Here is a 15,241-nt window from a genome sequence, read left to right on the forward strand (position 1 = left end):
CAGAGGAGTTCCTGAGCAGAACTTGGCACTGGGCTGAACGTCGCTGCCAGGAGCACACACCACTTTGGGAGGCAGTGGAAAACAGAACAGTGCATTTAGAGAAGGGAATGACACAGATATGGATTAGGAGGGTGCCCAGCTCAGGCTGAAGTAGAGGCCAGACACAGAAGCTGGTATCCCTCAGTAATCTGACCATGAGGCTGTCTCTGCAATTTCCTGCACCAGCAAGTTTTCACTTAATGCTGTACCCAAGTCCTGATCCTGTTCTCAGAGATAGACTAGCTGCAGCCTCTCATCCACTTGCCTCAATTTTTTCAGGTCAAACAATTTTAACCCTGTTCTTATTTCTACTTCTGCCTTCCTTTTGAGGGCAGTAGGCTTCTTCTCTTTTTGCTGTTGGGAGTCAGTTTCAAACATGGGTGATGGGTTAGATTTGTATGTGAGGCTGTTGTAGGGTAGTCTGACAACATTTAAGGTCCAATTACTAATTGTTGAGAGCAGAGTCTGCGAGCTCCTTTGTAAAATGCAGCCAGTCAGCTGTGATGCACATCTCTCAGCACGTTCTCTGCCTCGTCTCCCATGTTAGGGGTGTTTCTTTTTGTGTCATTGCTATGCAATGACTTTCATCTATGTTTTGGGAGAGCAGGTCACAGAAATGCTAATGCACTGTTGCCCTGAATTCACCCAGGAAGCCTGTAGCAGAGCAGGGAATGAAGGACAATTGTCAAAGGCTGAAAATGCCACCCAGCACATTGAAAATCCTTTGCACCCTTGAGAGTGAGAGAATTCTTCCACAGAATCACAGAATGTTAAGGGGCTGGAAGGGACCTTGAGAGATCATCTAGTCCAACCCCCCTGCCAAAGCAGGATCACCAGGTCACACAGGAACTCATCCAGGCAGGTCTTGAATATCTCCAGAGAGGGAGACTCCACAACCGCTCTCAGCAGCCTGTCTTCCTTCTCTCTCCATTTCTTTATGCTGTATGGGAGAAGAAAAGGATAAAAGAAAACCCCAAACTTTCTCCTTCCTTCAGTGAGCTTTTCCAGCGCATAGATTCCTGTGTAGTCAAACCTAAGCTGCTCTTGCTGTTGATGAGCTGATTGACACGTGACTTTTGTCTTTCTCTACCAGTGTTTCAGCCCTTCCACATGCTGACACTTTTGCAGTGGTTGGGAGAGATGCATGTTCCAGCTGTCCCTTAGCCTGAGAAGTATTAAGCGCCGTTTTCACCTGTACATGCTCTGATTCTCTCAAAGGGAGCTTCTTAGAGCAGAGACACTGCAAGGTTTTAGGACAGAAAAGCATTCTGAAAGATGGAATTAGTCCCAGAGGTACATCAAGCCTAAGGCTGGAACTCTGAGAGGATTAGGAAGCTTGTTGCTCTCTGATTTGCAGGCAGGAGGACTGAGGTGTTGCAACTTGCTCACAGCTGTGCAGCAAGTCATAGCAAAGCTCAGACTAGGACCCTTGGTTTCTGATTTGCATGGCTTTTGTTTATAATCCTCCACCTCCACGGCCAAAAGGAAACATTAATATCCAGCTCTGGGATGTAGAATGCCACCAAAAACATTTGCAGAGTGAGTGTGTCAGGATTTCAGGTCTGGTGATGTTGGCTTTCTGTCTAGAGATGGTACCAAAGTTGTTTTCCATTGCAGATTCAGGGGAAAAAGAAGGCTGCCCTTAGGTCAAAAGCATTGGCATCTGTGCCACTTCTCGCTAGGAAGCACGTATCACTACTGCTAGCATTGCCACTACGCTGCAGCCAGCTTGCTGGGAGAGAGCTACGCCTACATGTAAGATGTTTGACATAGCAAAGCACTGGTGGAACAATGAGAGCCAGTGTTTCCTTGGGTTTTGCAAGTACTCTGCCTTCTGGAAGCCAGCCTTTTTGTTTGTCTTGGTGGGATTTGCACAGCGTGCTTGTCTGGGGCTTGGGCTTTGGCAGATAGCTGCAGCACTGAGAGACTTATGTGGAGCTAGCAACTGCCCTTCATCGTGCCCATGTAACCTTGACTAGAGCAGGTATTGCCCCATTGGGTGGTGAAGATTAGGTCTGTGTATATGTGAAAGCTGGACTTAGCCCTGTGTGCATCATACAAAGACAGATAAAAATCCAGCTGTGTTAAAGCTTCTGAGTGCTTTTAGCTGTTTGCTTCATGGGCCCGAGCCAGGAGAACCTCTCTAAGCTTTTCAGGGTTTTCTCTTTCAAGGAACACTTGACACAAAGGAAAGATACCCAATGTCTTGCTAACCTACACTGAAGAATAGCAGCTGGAATATTCCAGGAGGACAAAAAAGATGACCAAGAAAACAAAATCCAATGACTGATAGGCCTCATAATGCCTTGTAAGTCCAGGTCTGAACATAGAAGGCTTTTCTGTTTCTGTCACTCTGACAAAACTGAGTCCAACCAGGTTGTATTTCCACTCAGAACCGGGTACAGCACTTTGGAAATGAGCCCAGCATAATTTGGAATCATTATTACATGTGCTGGGAGCTGTGCCTGAAGAATTTCCCTCCACCTACAGGCAGCCCACGCTGGCTTCCTTAGCTGGCTGCAATGCTTGAAAACCACCTTGAGCAGGAAATGCCTCAGCAGTTTGTGTCCACAGGCTGGAAGCAAGCTGGAGGGACCCCAGGTGGAAATAAAGATCTGCCAAGATGCCAGGTTTAGAATTAGATTGGTCAGTTCCTGTCTTCCAGCCAACAAGAGAAAAAGAAGTTACAGGTAGTTACTTTTTCTTTTCCTCTTCCACAGTACAGCTTTGAGCCAGAAAAAGCTTTGGGATGTACCAGTGGATTCTTGCTCCTTTCTAAATGGACCCACAGTGGGGAGAAGATAAAGAGCTGTACCTCACTACCCTGTTTGAGACAGAGGGTCCCAGTAGAGCTTCAGTCAGTTGTTCAAAATGGAAGAAATTCTGTGGGTGCTAGCATGAATCAGTGAGGGCTGCTTGGGCTCACAACTGCTTTCCTGTTTGGGCTTTCCCACCACGGGCAAGTTTTGTCAGGGAAGGCTGTGCGTATCCTGTACTCCTCAGCTCCTGCCACTGAGCTCTCTGGGAGGTTAGGCATGTGCTCTTTGTTGCATGCTTTGCTTGTTCTCTAAAATGCAGTTAGAATACTTGCTGTCTTGCAGAATGATTCCACAGTGCTTGAATGAAAAGCACAGCTTTTGATAATAGCAGCAGGCGCTGTTCACCCCACTGAATTTAGTCTGTCCTCTCTGGGGCTAGGCAGAGGCAGGCCTGCAATAATTGTGTCTGACAAGCCATTGGATGAAGAGCAGTACTCTGTGTCTAGGAGACATGGAGGTTTTATGGCTGCAGCATTGATCCCTGCTGGTGAGGCATTTGCATGCAGTGAAGACAAAGTGTCAAAACTGCTTAGGCCAAAACACACTGTTGAGCCTCTAGTGCAATTCCTGCAATCCTCAAGGAGCACCTTGGAGAATATGGCTGTTGGCAAACTCTCTGTCTCTTCAATCACTAAGGCAGCAGTGCCTGCAGCAACCACAATCAAACCTTTCCCAGGAATGAAGTCCACAAAGATCAAACATTTTGGTTTTAATGAGCAAGCTCTCTTCCTTTGATGATGAGCCGGAACCAAAGTGTGGTTTTAGTCATTCAAGCTCTTGCACACTGTTTGAACATGTACTGTGATATCTTTGCTAGTCAGCCATGCTGCATGGAGATAAAACTATCTCATCCACAGCATGATGGCTGCTTTGATCTGCCTAGAAGCCACTAGGCTTTGGCAGAGGAAAGTAATCCTGCTTCATAACTTTGTCTGAAGTTCACAGAAGGAACAAAGTGAGAAGTAAGCTGCAGACAAGAGTTGTGTTGCTGTAGTGTGCAAATAGCAGGACACCATCATACCCCTGGTCTATGTGCCAAAGAGAACTTTCCCCAGAACAAGCATTCCCTCACGTGCATCCCTCTCCTCCCAGGGAAGCCGTACCTGCAGTTTCCCTTCACCCTGACCTTGGGGCTTGAGGGCTGTCAGGAGGGTTGTGTGCAGCAGGACAGAAAGATGTTCCACCTTTCTCCAGCAACTCCCCAAGATGCAGATCCTTAGAAAGGCACAAACCGATGCAGAGGTCGTTGCAACCTCCACCTGCTCTGGACTTCCCCAGAGATTAGAGACTACAAATGATGCTCAGTTGATAAATGTGCCCTGGGCATTCCTGGGCAGGGAAGCAGGCAGTCACGGAGCACCTTGTGTATGGGCTCTCAGCCTCCAGAGAAGGGTGGCTGCCTGCATACTGCTTATTGAGGACAAGGAGCCCTGGATAGTCCTGGATCCTGATCCATGCTAGGAGTTTTCAAGAATTCACATTGACCTGGGCCACAAGATATGCAAGGGACCATTTTAACAGCACATTGGTTCCCAGGTGCCTGCAGACACATCTGTACAGTGTACATGAAATAGTCTAACAATAGGCTCCCACTGTGAAACGATGCTGGAATTTCACTGTGATTCCTGTGCTGGAGTTAGATCAGGTGTCTCCTCTCTCTTTGCTGAAACTCAAAGGGACACATTTCAGTTGTGCAAGCTTTTGTTTGCAAAACCAGAGCTGTCTATGTAACTGAATTCAACAACAGGTTATCAGGGCTGGGGGCAGGGGGGTTGGGCATGTTCCTGAAATAGGTCCAACTGTGGAAGAGTTCCACCATCCAGTCCTAAATTAGTAGTACTTTTTCAAGGGCAGTGGGTAGTTTTCTCTCCTTCCTTTCATTTCCTTTTGTACAGTCTTTCTTTCTTCCTTTTCATATTTCTGGTAGTGAAATAGCACAGGGAATGCCTCAATGTTTTGAAACTGGGGAATGTCACAGGGAATCACAGAGCACCAGGCTGGAAGGGACCTCAGGGATCATCTGGCCCAACCTTTCCTGGCAGAAACATGACACAATGGCCCAGAACTCCTGTCGCTTACTTGGAAAGCAGCACATAGTAATTTTAAGTAGCAAAACCTTAGCAAGACCAGTTTGTGTGACGTGGTTGACACTGAAGAGCAATGTGAATGGAATTAGCAATGCCTTTATCAGCTGAAATACAGAATATGCCCACGTCAGAAACATGGCGAGTCACCCGAAAGGGCTCTTCTGTTTTCTTTTGAACTCCAAGCTACTGCATCTTCTGCTTCAGGTGGGCTGAGCCAGAAGCTCAGCAGTCTATACTGTCATTACAAATTCACTTACATTTTATTCCATGCTGTTTGATTCATTCCAGCTTTAAAAGATTCCAGTAAGAGATCCATTAACAGCAACTGGAAAATTGAGCTTCCCGGTGAGTTTCAGATCGCAGGCACTACTGTCCGGTACGTGCGAAGGGGTCTGTGGGAGAAAATCTCTGCCAAAGGACCAACTAAAATACCACTGCACTTGATGGTAACTTTATATCCTTTGTTTGTGTTTCTTAAGTGATGCAACATGAAAGGTTTATATCCTAGCTGAAAGTTACAGTTTGATTGTTTGCTTCCTCACCAGAGTTTTTTAAAGCTATGCTGTGGTGCCTCCCTTTGCATTCATTTGCAGCATGGGCTGCAGCAAGGGCTGGAGAAACTCATCTCCCTACTCTGTTTTGGGGGAGCATGCAGTGTCCCAGAAAGCTGATGTCTGGTCAGGATACCCCTGTAGTGTGTCCCAGACAATGTGACAGGTCCATTCTAGAGGATGTATATTTCCAGGGACCTTCTTTTTCCCCTGGACTTACCCACTCACACACATGAAAGGATGTTTGCTGAAATGCCTTCTCAGCTTATGCCAAAGGTATTCTGTACTTAAATACAGTTCCTCTAACAGAAGAGATGCAGGTTTGGCATGAGTGGACGATACACATGAATTTGATCCTCCATAGTGACTTAGTTACACACAGAAATGTTCCTTGTTTATGTTGCTTTTTCGGTTTCATGTATTTAGAGGTGTTCTTGAAAGTGTTTTTCCTAATGTTCCTAAACAGTCATGTGGCTGCTGTATGAGAGCAGGGCTGGGAAGTCCACCTGGGCCAGAAGAACAGGACTGTAGTCCCGGTCCTGTCACTAGTGGGTGAGGGGGTAGATCATGGGCAAGTCCTTTTAATGTTGGTAGTAATCTCAACTTTTCTCTCTGTAAAATAGCTGTACCAATGTCTGTCTCACATCTGTGTCATTAGTGGAAAGTCTTCAGAGAGCTTTACAGTAGAGCAAGGTTGGCATAGAAACATGGAGCATTTTAATGTATGCATTAGTTCCTAGAGCTTTTTTCCCCATGACATGTTTCTGTATGCCGCTTCTTGTGATTTTTTTGCCACGTTTGTTCGCTGAAGGCTATCTATGAGCACTGCTAAAAATCAGGAGTTTCTCCCTTTCCTCCTCCTGAGTTTTTTTGTCTCGTTGACTTCCATTGTGCAACAGTTTGAAAAAGCTCAAAGGCTGCTTTCACATTTCACACACACACACACACACGTAATAATACTCTACTTTGTCAGTGCTTTCACTGCCTAGGAACGTGAGGGTTTTGTCTTTGCTTTCTCAGACAGATTAGTGAGTGTACCAGCTTCACATACAAAGCAGCATAAAGCTGGAGGTTACTCCTGAAGTAGTCAGTGGTGCTGGTTTGGGCACACCAGCTCCTTCTTGGCTCAGCCATGTAATTCAGTGGCTGCCCACACACAGCAGGTATATACAGGAGCCTTCATCATCAGAAGCATCAGTTTCTGCTTGACTTCAGCCTTAACACAAGTCTTCCCTCCTGAAACCAGGATTCTGACAAAGTATCTTGTACTACCATGGTCTTCATAAACTCATGTAAGAAAAGGGTACCGTTTGGGTACCATTTGTGAAGATGCTGCACAGGCTTCCTTTGCCAGCTCTTGGAACCTTCCAGGATCTTACTTGCTTGAGGTGTAGTGCAGTAAAATCTGGTGGCAGCATGCTGTGAACTTCAGCCTCAGTAGAGCTTTGTTTTCAAAGAAATACTCGTTACAGAGTGACTAACACAGGAACGCAGCGATTACGAGCCCTCCGTTTTTAGGTATAGACTAGCATTTTCAGCAGGTAGGAGCAGAGGACATTTTCCTTCTTCACCTTCACCCCTAGAAATTATGAAAAAGGAGAAAAGGAAGAGTTACCAGAGCATTAAAAAAACATGGTATAAAATCACTGCCAGTTGTAAACAAAGCACATGTGAAGTCTTTTCTCCAAATCAGATTATTAATCTTTTCCTTGATACAGGGTAGTGGGTTTCATTCTTTCAACACAAGGAAGGCAGGATAGTTACCAGTTGCCTCTAAATAGAAAACTGGTGTTCAAACAGTGGTGGGATACACTGGACTGACATAGAGCCAGAAGCTTCAGTCAGTCCATTGTGACCTGCATTTGAAACCAATTATACACACATACACACACACCCCAATTATACATGGCTACAAAATTGCATGAAATTGGTTTCATATGGGCCCTTAGACTCCCTAGTCTTGCACCCATATTGAGATAATAAGGATTTCTTTTTGGGAGCTAGGTTTTAATACTTGAGGCATTTCTCCAAGTGCATTGCTGTAAGTATATTTCTTGGAGATATTCGTGTTTGTGTAACTAGGCCTGTGCTAGACCTCCTCTTGGCAACAGAGGACAACCAAACACTCCCAGAGCATAAAGATGCTTTAGGCAAGACTGATTGATCAGTTCTGTAGAACAAGCTGTTCCTATCTCATGCCCTTAAAGAAAGCCAGAGCGAGACTTCAGCTCTCTGCCTCTGCCTGCCTGGTATTTCCAATTGTGTTTAAAGAAAACACATTCATCTTTTAAACTAATGATGGCTGACTGGCCCCAACCTTGGTATTCACTTCTCATGGTAAGGCTCCCTTTGTAGCTGAAGCAAAACCATACCTTTGTTCTCCCCATCTTATGGAAGACATTTTTCTGCCCAGAGTTCTGCACCATGCAGACCAACTCCTGTGTGCTAAATCTGTGCAGTCCCACAGACCTCCAGTCTGTCGGTGGCTGCAAGTTGGACCCCCTCTTTCAGCACATATAGTTAGGTGAGGGGAGTTGTTAAATTAGCTTATGACAGCTTTTTAGTGAGACTGTTGGTGAAGTGGGAGTGATTTCTACAAATCTGAATGGGAGACAATGGTGATGGAGAGAAAATACCATTTACAAATTTGCCCTTTTTTTGGATTGCACTGTGGGTTGCTTAATTCCAATAGCCCTGCTTAAAAGATCTTAGCTGGTAAGGTGCTGCTCCTGTTTCAGCTGGTGGCGAGAGCCAGCAGAATCCACACGTCTAATGGTGCTGAGGTTATGGGATAAGAGGTATAAGGCTAAAGCCACACCATCAGTATTTCAGTAGCACCGAATGTGGCATTTGTTAATGCTGTGGCAGCTCAGATTCCATGGACCTCACAGTCATTTGGGTGTCTTCTAATCACTTCTGACACACACCGGTGAAAGTGAGAGACAAATGAAGCCAAACATGTAAATAAAAAAAGGACTAAAGCTCTCATCTGCCCGTGGTGCAAAAATGACCAATTTTCTCTGTTCCTCTGTGTTTGTTGACAGTCAGGGAATTTAGGAGTAGTAACACTAGAGATATCATATGTGACTCTGTGGGAAATAATCAGCCTGCTCTTGGAAGCAGGTTTCACCTTCATCTAGCAGTCTGCAGGGTATGAAAATATTTATGTTGCCAGCAGCTGTATGATACTGCTCTTCTTTGCCATCCTCAGGTTTCTGAGACAAAATCCTTCTCCTACAACTTCTAGGCAGGAACAGTCATGCTCACTTTGAGTGACACATCTCCCAGGATGCATGAGCCATTTTTGGTTGGGGGGGGGTTTCTATTGGCTGCTTTTGCATTGAGAAGGATCACCTTGATCCTTCAGATATGTTAATAAACCCTTCTGTCTTCAACCAGTGGACTGCTGCAGCCCAACTCAAACACAGCAGTAACTGCTGCAGCTCACAGAGTCCCAGTGGTTGAATTTGAGAAGGACTCTGGAGGTTGTCTCGTCCAAACCCTGCTCAAGTAGGATAGCAGGCTGCCCAGGACCGTGATCCACAAACAGTGCAGTGTGAACCCAGAACTGCTTCATTCTCTACAAAGGTCCCCAGCCATAAGCCTCACTCTCCTCATGAGGGAAATAGGGTAGGACAGGTATGATGAGTGCTTTCAGACTCCAGGTACTTACTGATTAAGTGACCCTCACTTTATCTCCTCTGTTATCTAGAAAGGCTTCTAGAATATAAAAGCACACTAATTAATACAACTGTAAAACAGTTGTGTGAAAACTGCTGGTGTAATGCTTCCTGTTGCCTTACCATTCCTCTCTAGATAGCCAGTGGCCTGCTGATCACATTTGTGGCTTAAACGAAGTTATGCACCGAATTCCAGGTTTAGACATTTCCATGGCTGTTAGAGTTGCTGCTCCAGCAGGTGCCCTGTTTCACCCACACCACTGCAGTTTCAGGGTCCTAGTTAAAGATTTCTTTGCCTTTCACAAGGTACTTGTATTTTAGAGGTATTGGCCTGAGAGCATTTCCAGCGTTGCTGTCTCTGCAGTCTGCTGGCTTTCCCAGTACACAGTGTGGTGTAACAGCTTTTCTTTTCCTGCTGAACCAGGTGCTGTTATTCCATGACCAGAATTATGGAATTCATTATGAATACACCATTCCTGTAAACTACACAGCTGAAAACAGAAGCGAGCCAGAAAAGCAACAGGATTCCTTGTACATCTGGACACACAGCGGATGGGAAGGGTGCAGCGTGCAGTGTGGAGGAGGTAAGGCTCTTTGGAAGCTTGGGGGACTTGCTGTACCGTGTCTGCAGACATCAGCTGTCAGAGAGGTACCTGCGGAAGACATGCCAAAGCATGAAGGAAACTGGCCATGGGAATGGATATTGCCATTGTGAACCCAAAGGAGAGGTCATCCTCACCAGCTCTCCCAACTATCACCCACAGACCACAGTTAATTTTCACCCAGCAGTTTGGCCAGGACGCTGCTTTGTTGGCTCGTTAGGGTGGGCAGGGACTGCACCTGGAGCCGCGCTCCGCGGATGGCTCAGGGTGCTGCGCGCATCTCTGTATCTCAAGCCCCCATCGCATTCTTGGAGCAGAGTTCTCACAGGTGTTCAGGCATGTTCACTGAGACACTTCCTTCCCCAGGGATGAAACAGGGGCAGTGCTGCTGTGACAACTGCTGGAGATTGCATCAGAAGCCCTTTCATGTGGGGTGTACTTTCTGGGAGTACATAAGCACAGTGCAAATCAGACTTGGCAGATGGTCCCTGGGATGTGCTGAGACAGATTTGCTGAAGCCCTGCAGGGAATTGATGCCTGTGAAACCAGAGACTGGTTTGTCAGCCACTGTCCGTTGAATTTTCAGTGCTGGAAGTAGATTTTTTTCCCTGAAAAAAATGGACCATTTCCATGCATTCTGGCCAGTCTTTCTTCACCAGCAGACCCAGTTATTGATCACATCATATAGCAGAAGGAGAGAGTGCTCATCTTCCCATTTGCAGGCTCACTGTTTACTCAAATCCTGGGAAAAAAATTTCTGTAAGCAGAACTCACTTTAAAATGGATACTTAACTTCTATTCATGTATCAAAACAATAATTTCTCAGAGCCATTGAACACTCACATGAATGAGTAGGAAATTTGTTTGTGGCTCTCTTCATTTGCCTGCCACAGGTTCAAATCAAATCAGTACCTGGCAACATAACTCCTACCAGTAGGAACTTGGATGGCAATTGATCTCATGTTTTGGTTGTCAGATGCTTTTCCTACTTATCCAAGCTGGGGAGGTCCTTCTCACTCTCACATGCTTTTTTATTAACAGAATTTGAATTATCTTTTCATTATCTGCTGCAGATCATAAATAAACTCAATTTGGTGCAGACTTGGGGTGAAGAAGAGGATCTCAGAAACCACAGTAATTAGCACTAAGGCAAAGTCAGTGGTGCAGGGATGGCATTCTCCTTGTCACATCACTGTCAGCACCCTGTGGCACAGCTTTCCTGATGTCACACAGTGGAAGGCTGAACCCCGAGTGCCACACTGATGCATCTCCTGATGCACAGACAGTTTGTGTGAGAAATCCTGACTTCTCCTGAGAGGGGTGTAACTGGCAGGATGTTAAAATAGTATAGCTGAAGGAGCAGCAGATGAGAAATACATTGTTTTGGTGGCTGAAGTTCACTCTTGTTGAAACACCAGCAAGCCCAGTTTATCACTCTTGAACCTTGGTCATTCCTTTTTGACCTGACTCTTCCTGAATCATAGAATCACAGAATGATAGGGCTTGGAAGGGACCTTGGGAGATCATCTAGTCCACCCTCCCTGACAGAGCAGGATCACCCAGGAAAGCAGCAAGAGGCAGCTGTCCTGTCATTATCAATCACCAAGGGATGGATGGTTGTGTGGTTTCAGCTTACAGAGCTGGCACATCTGTCCTGCTGATTACAGGGCACAGCAAGATGTGGAGAGGAACCAGAAATGAAACCAAATTGTTTTCGAGGTTGTATCAGTATTAAACACTAAAAAGAGAAAGTTCACCATGTTGTTCCTGGGAAGCAATCAGTTTCACAATTACTGGGCAAAGATTTATAGCTTTTCTGAACAAAACAAACAAGAACAAACAAAGCAACCCCCAACCAAAAAAATAAACCCCACCACAACCCAGAACAATGCAAAGATAAGACAGAAGTGGGAACTAACATTTCTTGCAGAGCAGTCTTGTGGAGATTACACCTGCAGAGATAGGCAGGAGCTCCTAGCTTTTGAGTTTTGGTTTTGTTCTTAGCCAGTGGCTTCTTTTTTCAGAGTTGGGTTTTATTTGCCTTGTAGGTGAGCGGAAAACCATCGTGTCCTGTACTCGGATTATTAACAAGACCATGACACTGGTGAACGACAGTGACTGCCAGCGAGTGACTCGCCCTGAGCCCCAGGTCAGGAAATGTAACACACACCCCTGCCAGTCACGGTAAGGAGTTACAAAGTAAAACCTAATAATCCTTTTCCTTCCCCGATCACCCATTTCCAAAGCCGCCCTCTGCTGAACGCGGTGAAAGTGTCTGAAAGCATTGGGACAGATTGTTAGCCATAGTAACCAGCGGTAATATTCATTTCCTTTTGTCCATTTAATTTGTGGCCAGTAAGCCCAGCCTCCACGCAGGCTGCCTTCATGCATTCTTTGGGTACGGCTTTCTTTTCCCCTTGGCTGCCTCTTGCAGTGTGAAGTTAAACAAGAGTGTAATTACTACCTGTCTAGCCTTTGGGTTTTTGAATCAGCACAGAGTAGGGGCTGATTAATTGTCAGTGCTACAAAAGATGTTTCAAACAACTCACAGCTACTCTAGGTGCCCTGCTGTACTGCATGCTTGAGCTGTATTAGCATAGTTTGGACTGGGAGTCTCTAGGCAAGGAGTATCTCTCCTTTGTGTGAGGTTTTACAGTGTCATGCAATACCTTTATCGTTTTGGAAACATAGGTGAATCTTGATGAAGTTAAGAAACGATGATGAAAAACATCTTAGATGCTTTCTTCAGTAAGGGTGCTTTTCTGCATCAGTTGGATGTAATTAGAGATCCAACAGTAATAAGTTCTAAAAATCACAAAAAGCTCTTTTTTTTTAATTTGGCAAGCACTTTTAGCTGAATTAATATTGATCTGCATTGTATTAAAAAGACATTTCTGGCCAACAGGACAAAACACAGGAAGGCAAATTAATTTGTTCCGTTTGTTAGCTGACAGAAAAATTCCCTCTGCTCTGCAGTAATGCTGAGCATTGTGGAGTAGTGTAGACATTCCACTTTTGATAGTAGTTAGAACATAAAATCAAGTTAGGATAAAGCTCAGCAGTATCTAAATAACCACATTCACAACAACCTGCTTGCTGTTGCATCTGGTATAATCAGGCAAGCCAGGGAAACATCCCCACAAAGCTAATCCTGCTGGCAGAAACAATAGGGAAAATGAGAAACAGCACACTTCCTTCTAATTAGACCTGCACTCTGATTAAAGTGCCCTGAAGCAGGGAAATCCAGTGTCAGGTAATCCATCAAAAAAGGCCAGGCTCTTTCAGGTCTTGTTTTCTGTCTGCACTGCCTGTTTTTGCTGCAGTGCAATATTGTGGCCGTGCTGCTTTCAGTGGTACTGAAAGGCACCACAACATACCCAGGTGTGTAAGGAGAGCCTAGCCCCAACCACTTCAAGGAGCTGTCATTTCCATGAGGAATTTTCCTACATTCAGTGATGCTGGGATTTCTGTCATGTCCTTCTCTTAGAAAAACAGAAACAGGCAGCATCTGTTTGTGTTTCTGCCCTGGCATGAAATATTTCTTCTAGACCTTTTGTGAAGCTATTGGGAGGGGACTGGAGTGAGCCCAGGCAGGTAAATGCAGAGGTTCCAGGTGGTAGGGATGAAGAAAAGCAATTTAGCTCTTGAAGGAGCGGTCAGCTTCTGCCTCCACTGGCTGAGAGCAACAAAGACAAGTCTTGGCTATCAGATCTATTAGAGCCACGAGATGCACAGTGCTCTCTCTCAGTAGGACCTCCATGGCCACAAGCACTTGGTGAAGTCTCCTCTTTGTTGCACACTGTCACCGTGACATTGCTGCTGCTCCTGGGCAGTGACAGCGAGTTAAGTTAAATCAAATTAAATCTTCTGAGAAAGAAAGACTCTGTTCCTATATCCAGGTGGTGTTCCTTTGGGAATTCAGGGCCAATCCTTAAATGTCATTCCAAAGCATCTCTTCTTCTGTGTGGAGCTTCCTGGCAATTCATAGCCACAATTTAGCACAGTTCTCCCCAGGAGCAATTAGCACTGGCACAGTGACACTCTCACTGTTTCAGGGCAGTGACAGCAGACACCAAATATGCTTGGTACCCAAAAAGGCCACAGAATGCCTACTGATGAGCTGATAGACCACAGTCCCTTGCTCACTTCATGTAGACTACACTTTCACACTTAACATGCTTTTAACTGGAAATATTTTCAGGAGCACATTCCCTGCGCCTCTGTAGAATTTAACTTTCCACTTGTGTTTGCCCACCCAGCTATTCAAAATGAATGCTTAGCATATTCTCTGACCAAGAACATCTTAAAGAACCATTCTCTTTCACCATGGAAATGCTTTTCTTATAAGCCCTGAATTTGTTTTAGGGTTTCAAGTAAAATTATTGTAGCATCTTGTTACAATAAGGTCCTTTCCCATTTCCACTCAGACCTAAGCCCTTACCTGAGGTCAGAAGAAAGAACAATGCTTTCCTTTCTGTAGCAGACCTGCTCTGGTTTGTTCCTTTTGAACTACATTTACACTTCTATGCAAAATTTAAAAGAATCACCTTGCAGATGATTTCTCCCTGGGAAACAGTCTTATGGCCAGCCCAGGACTGGGTCACAGGACACTCAGGCTCTGTTTCTCTTTTGGGTGTGCTTCCATTCGCTATCCCACACTGTGCCTTTGCTTCCTCTCTCATTCCATCCATATTCTGGATTGCAGACTCTTTGGGACAGTGTGACATCATGTTGTATAAACAGAGGAAGAGGAGGAGGCTGTTGAGACTGTAATAAAAATAAAAAGCAATAAGCCACAAAAATAAAAACCAATAACCCCCATTATAAAGTGATCTGGTGCAGGGGGGAAGGTGTGGTGTAACAACAGCATCTTCCTACCAGCACGATCCCAAACTGCTTTGCAAATTACATAGTCCTGTGAGCTTCAGCCACCTCCTGGGAGAGCCAGCTGATGTGGGGACAATAGTTTCATGAGGCCAAGGAGAAGATTAGAAATCTGCAACTGCAACCCAGCATCTGAACAAACCAAAGCAGGACTGAAAAAAGGCTGGGATACACTGACATGTTTTCAAATCAAACGTCAGAGCAGAGAATTTTCTGTGGGGTTTTGTTGAAACTGGCAAAAATAAAAGAATCTTTCATTCTTTATTATTGTTACTCTTTCACCTTTAAAAAAATGCCTCTTTTTCTTCCTATTTTATTATGTTCCTTGACCCTCTTTTTCCATTAAATTCTTTACAGCTTCCTTTCCTGTCCCAACTGCACCCTATTAGCACCTCTTTATTCTAATCCTTTGCCTAGCCCTTCAGATATTTTTTACAAACCCCGGCTGTAACCAGATGGAATCTGGATTCTTGCATGCGGTGTGTATGGGTTGCTTCCAGCGCGCTGAGCACCAACCCAAACGCATAGGCAAGCCCAGCACTCATGTTGGCACGAGGCTCAGAAATCACAGATCCCATC

The 15,241-nt window shown here is 45.1% G+C and overlaps 1 protein-coding gene across 4 annotated transcripts in view; it reads left to right on the top strand.

The window, feature by feature from the left end:
- Window positions 1-15,241, top strand: part of ADAMTS17 (ADAM metallopeptidase with thrombospondin type 1 motif 17) — a 187,410-nt gene that overhangs the window by 136,588 nt on the left and 35,581 nt on the right. For all 4 annotated transcript variants that reach the window (XM_068143316.1, XM_068143312.1, XM_068143313.1 and 1 more), the window contains 3 exons: window positions 5,234-5,391; window positions 9,601-9,760; window positions 11,827-11,962. In XM_068143316.1, coding sequence (XP_067999417.1) covers window positions 5,234-5,391; window positions 9,601-9,760; window positions 11,827-11,962 — 454 coding nt within the window. The remainder of the gene's footprint in view (window positions 1-5,233; window positions 5,392-9,600; window positions 9,761-11,826; window positions 11,963-15,241) is intronic.

This window comes from Melanerpes formicivorus, unplaced genomic scaffold (genome assembly GCF_026170545.1).
Source record: "Melanerpes formicivorus ecotype bairdi unplaced genomic scaffold, bMelFor1.0.p_v2 SCAF_10, whole genome shotgun sequence".
In the NCBI taxonomy this organism is placed as follows: Eukaryota; Metazoa; Chordata; class Aves; order Piciformes; family Picidae; genus Melanerpes; species Melanerpes formicivorus.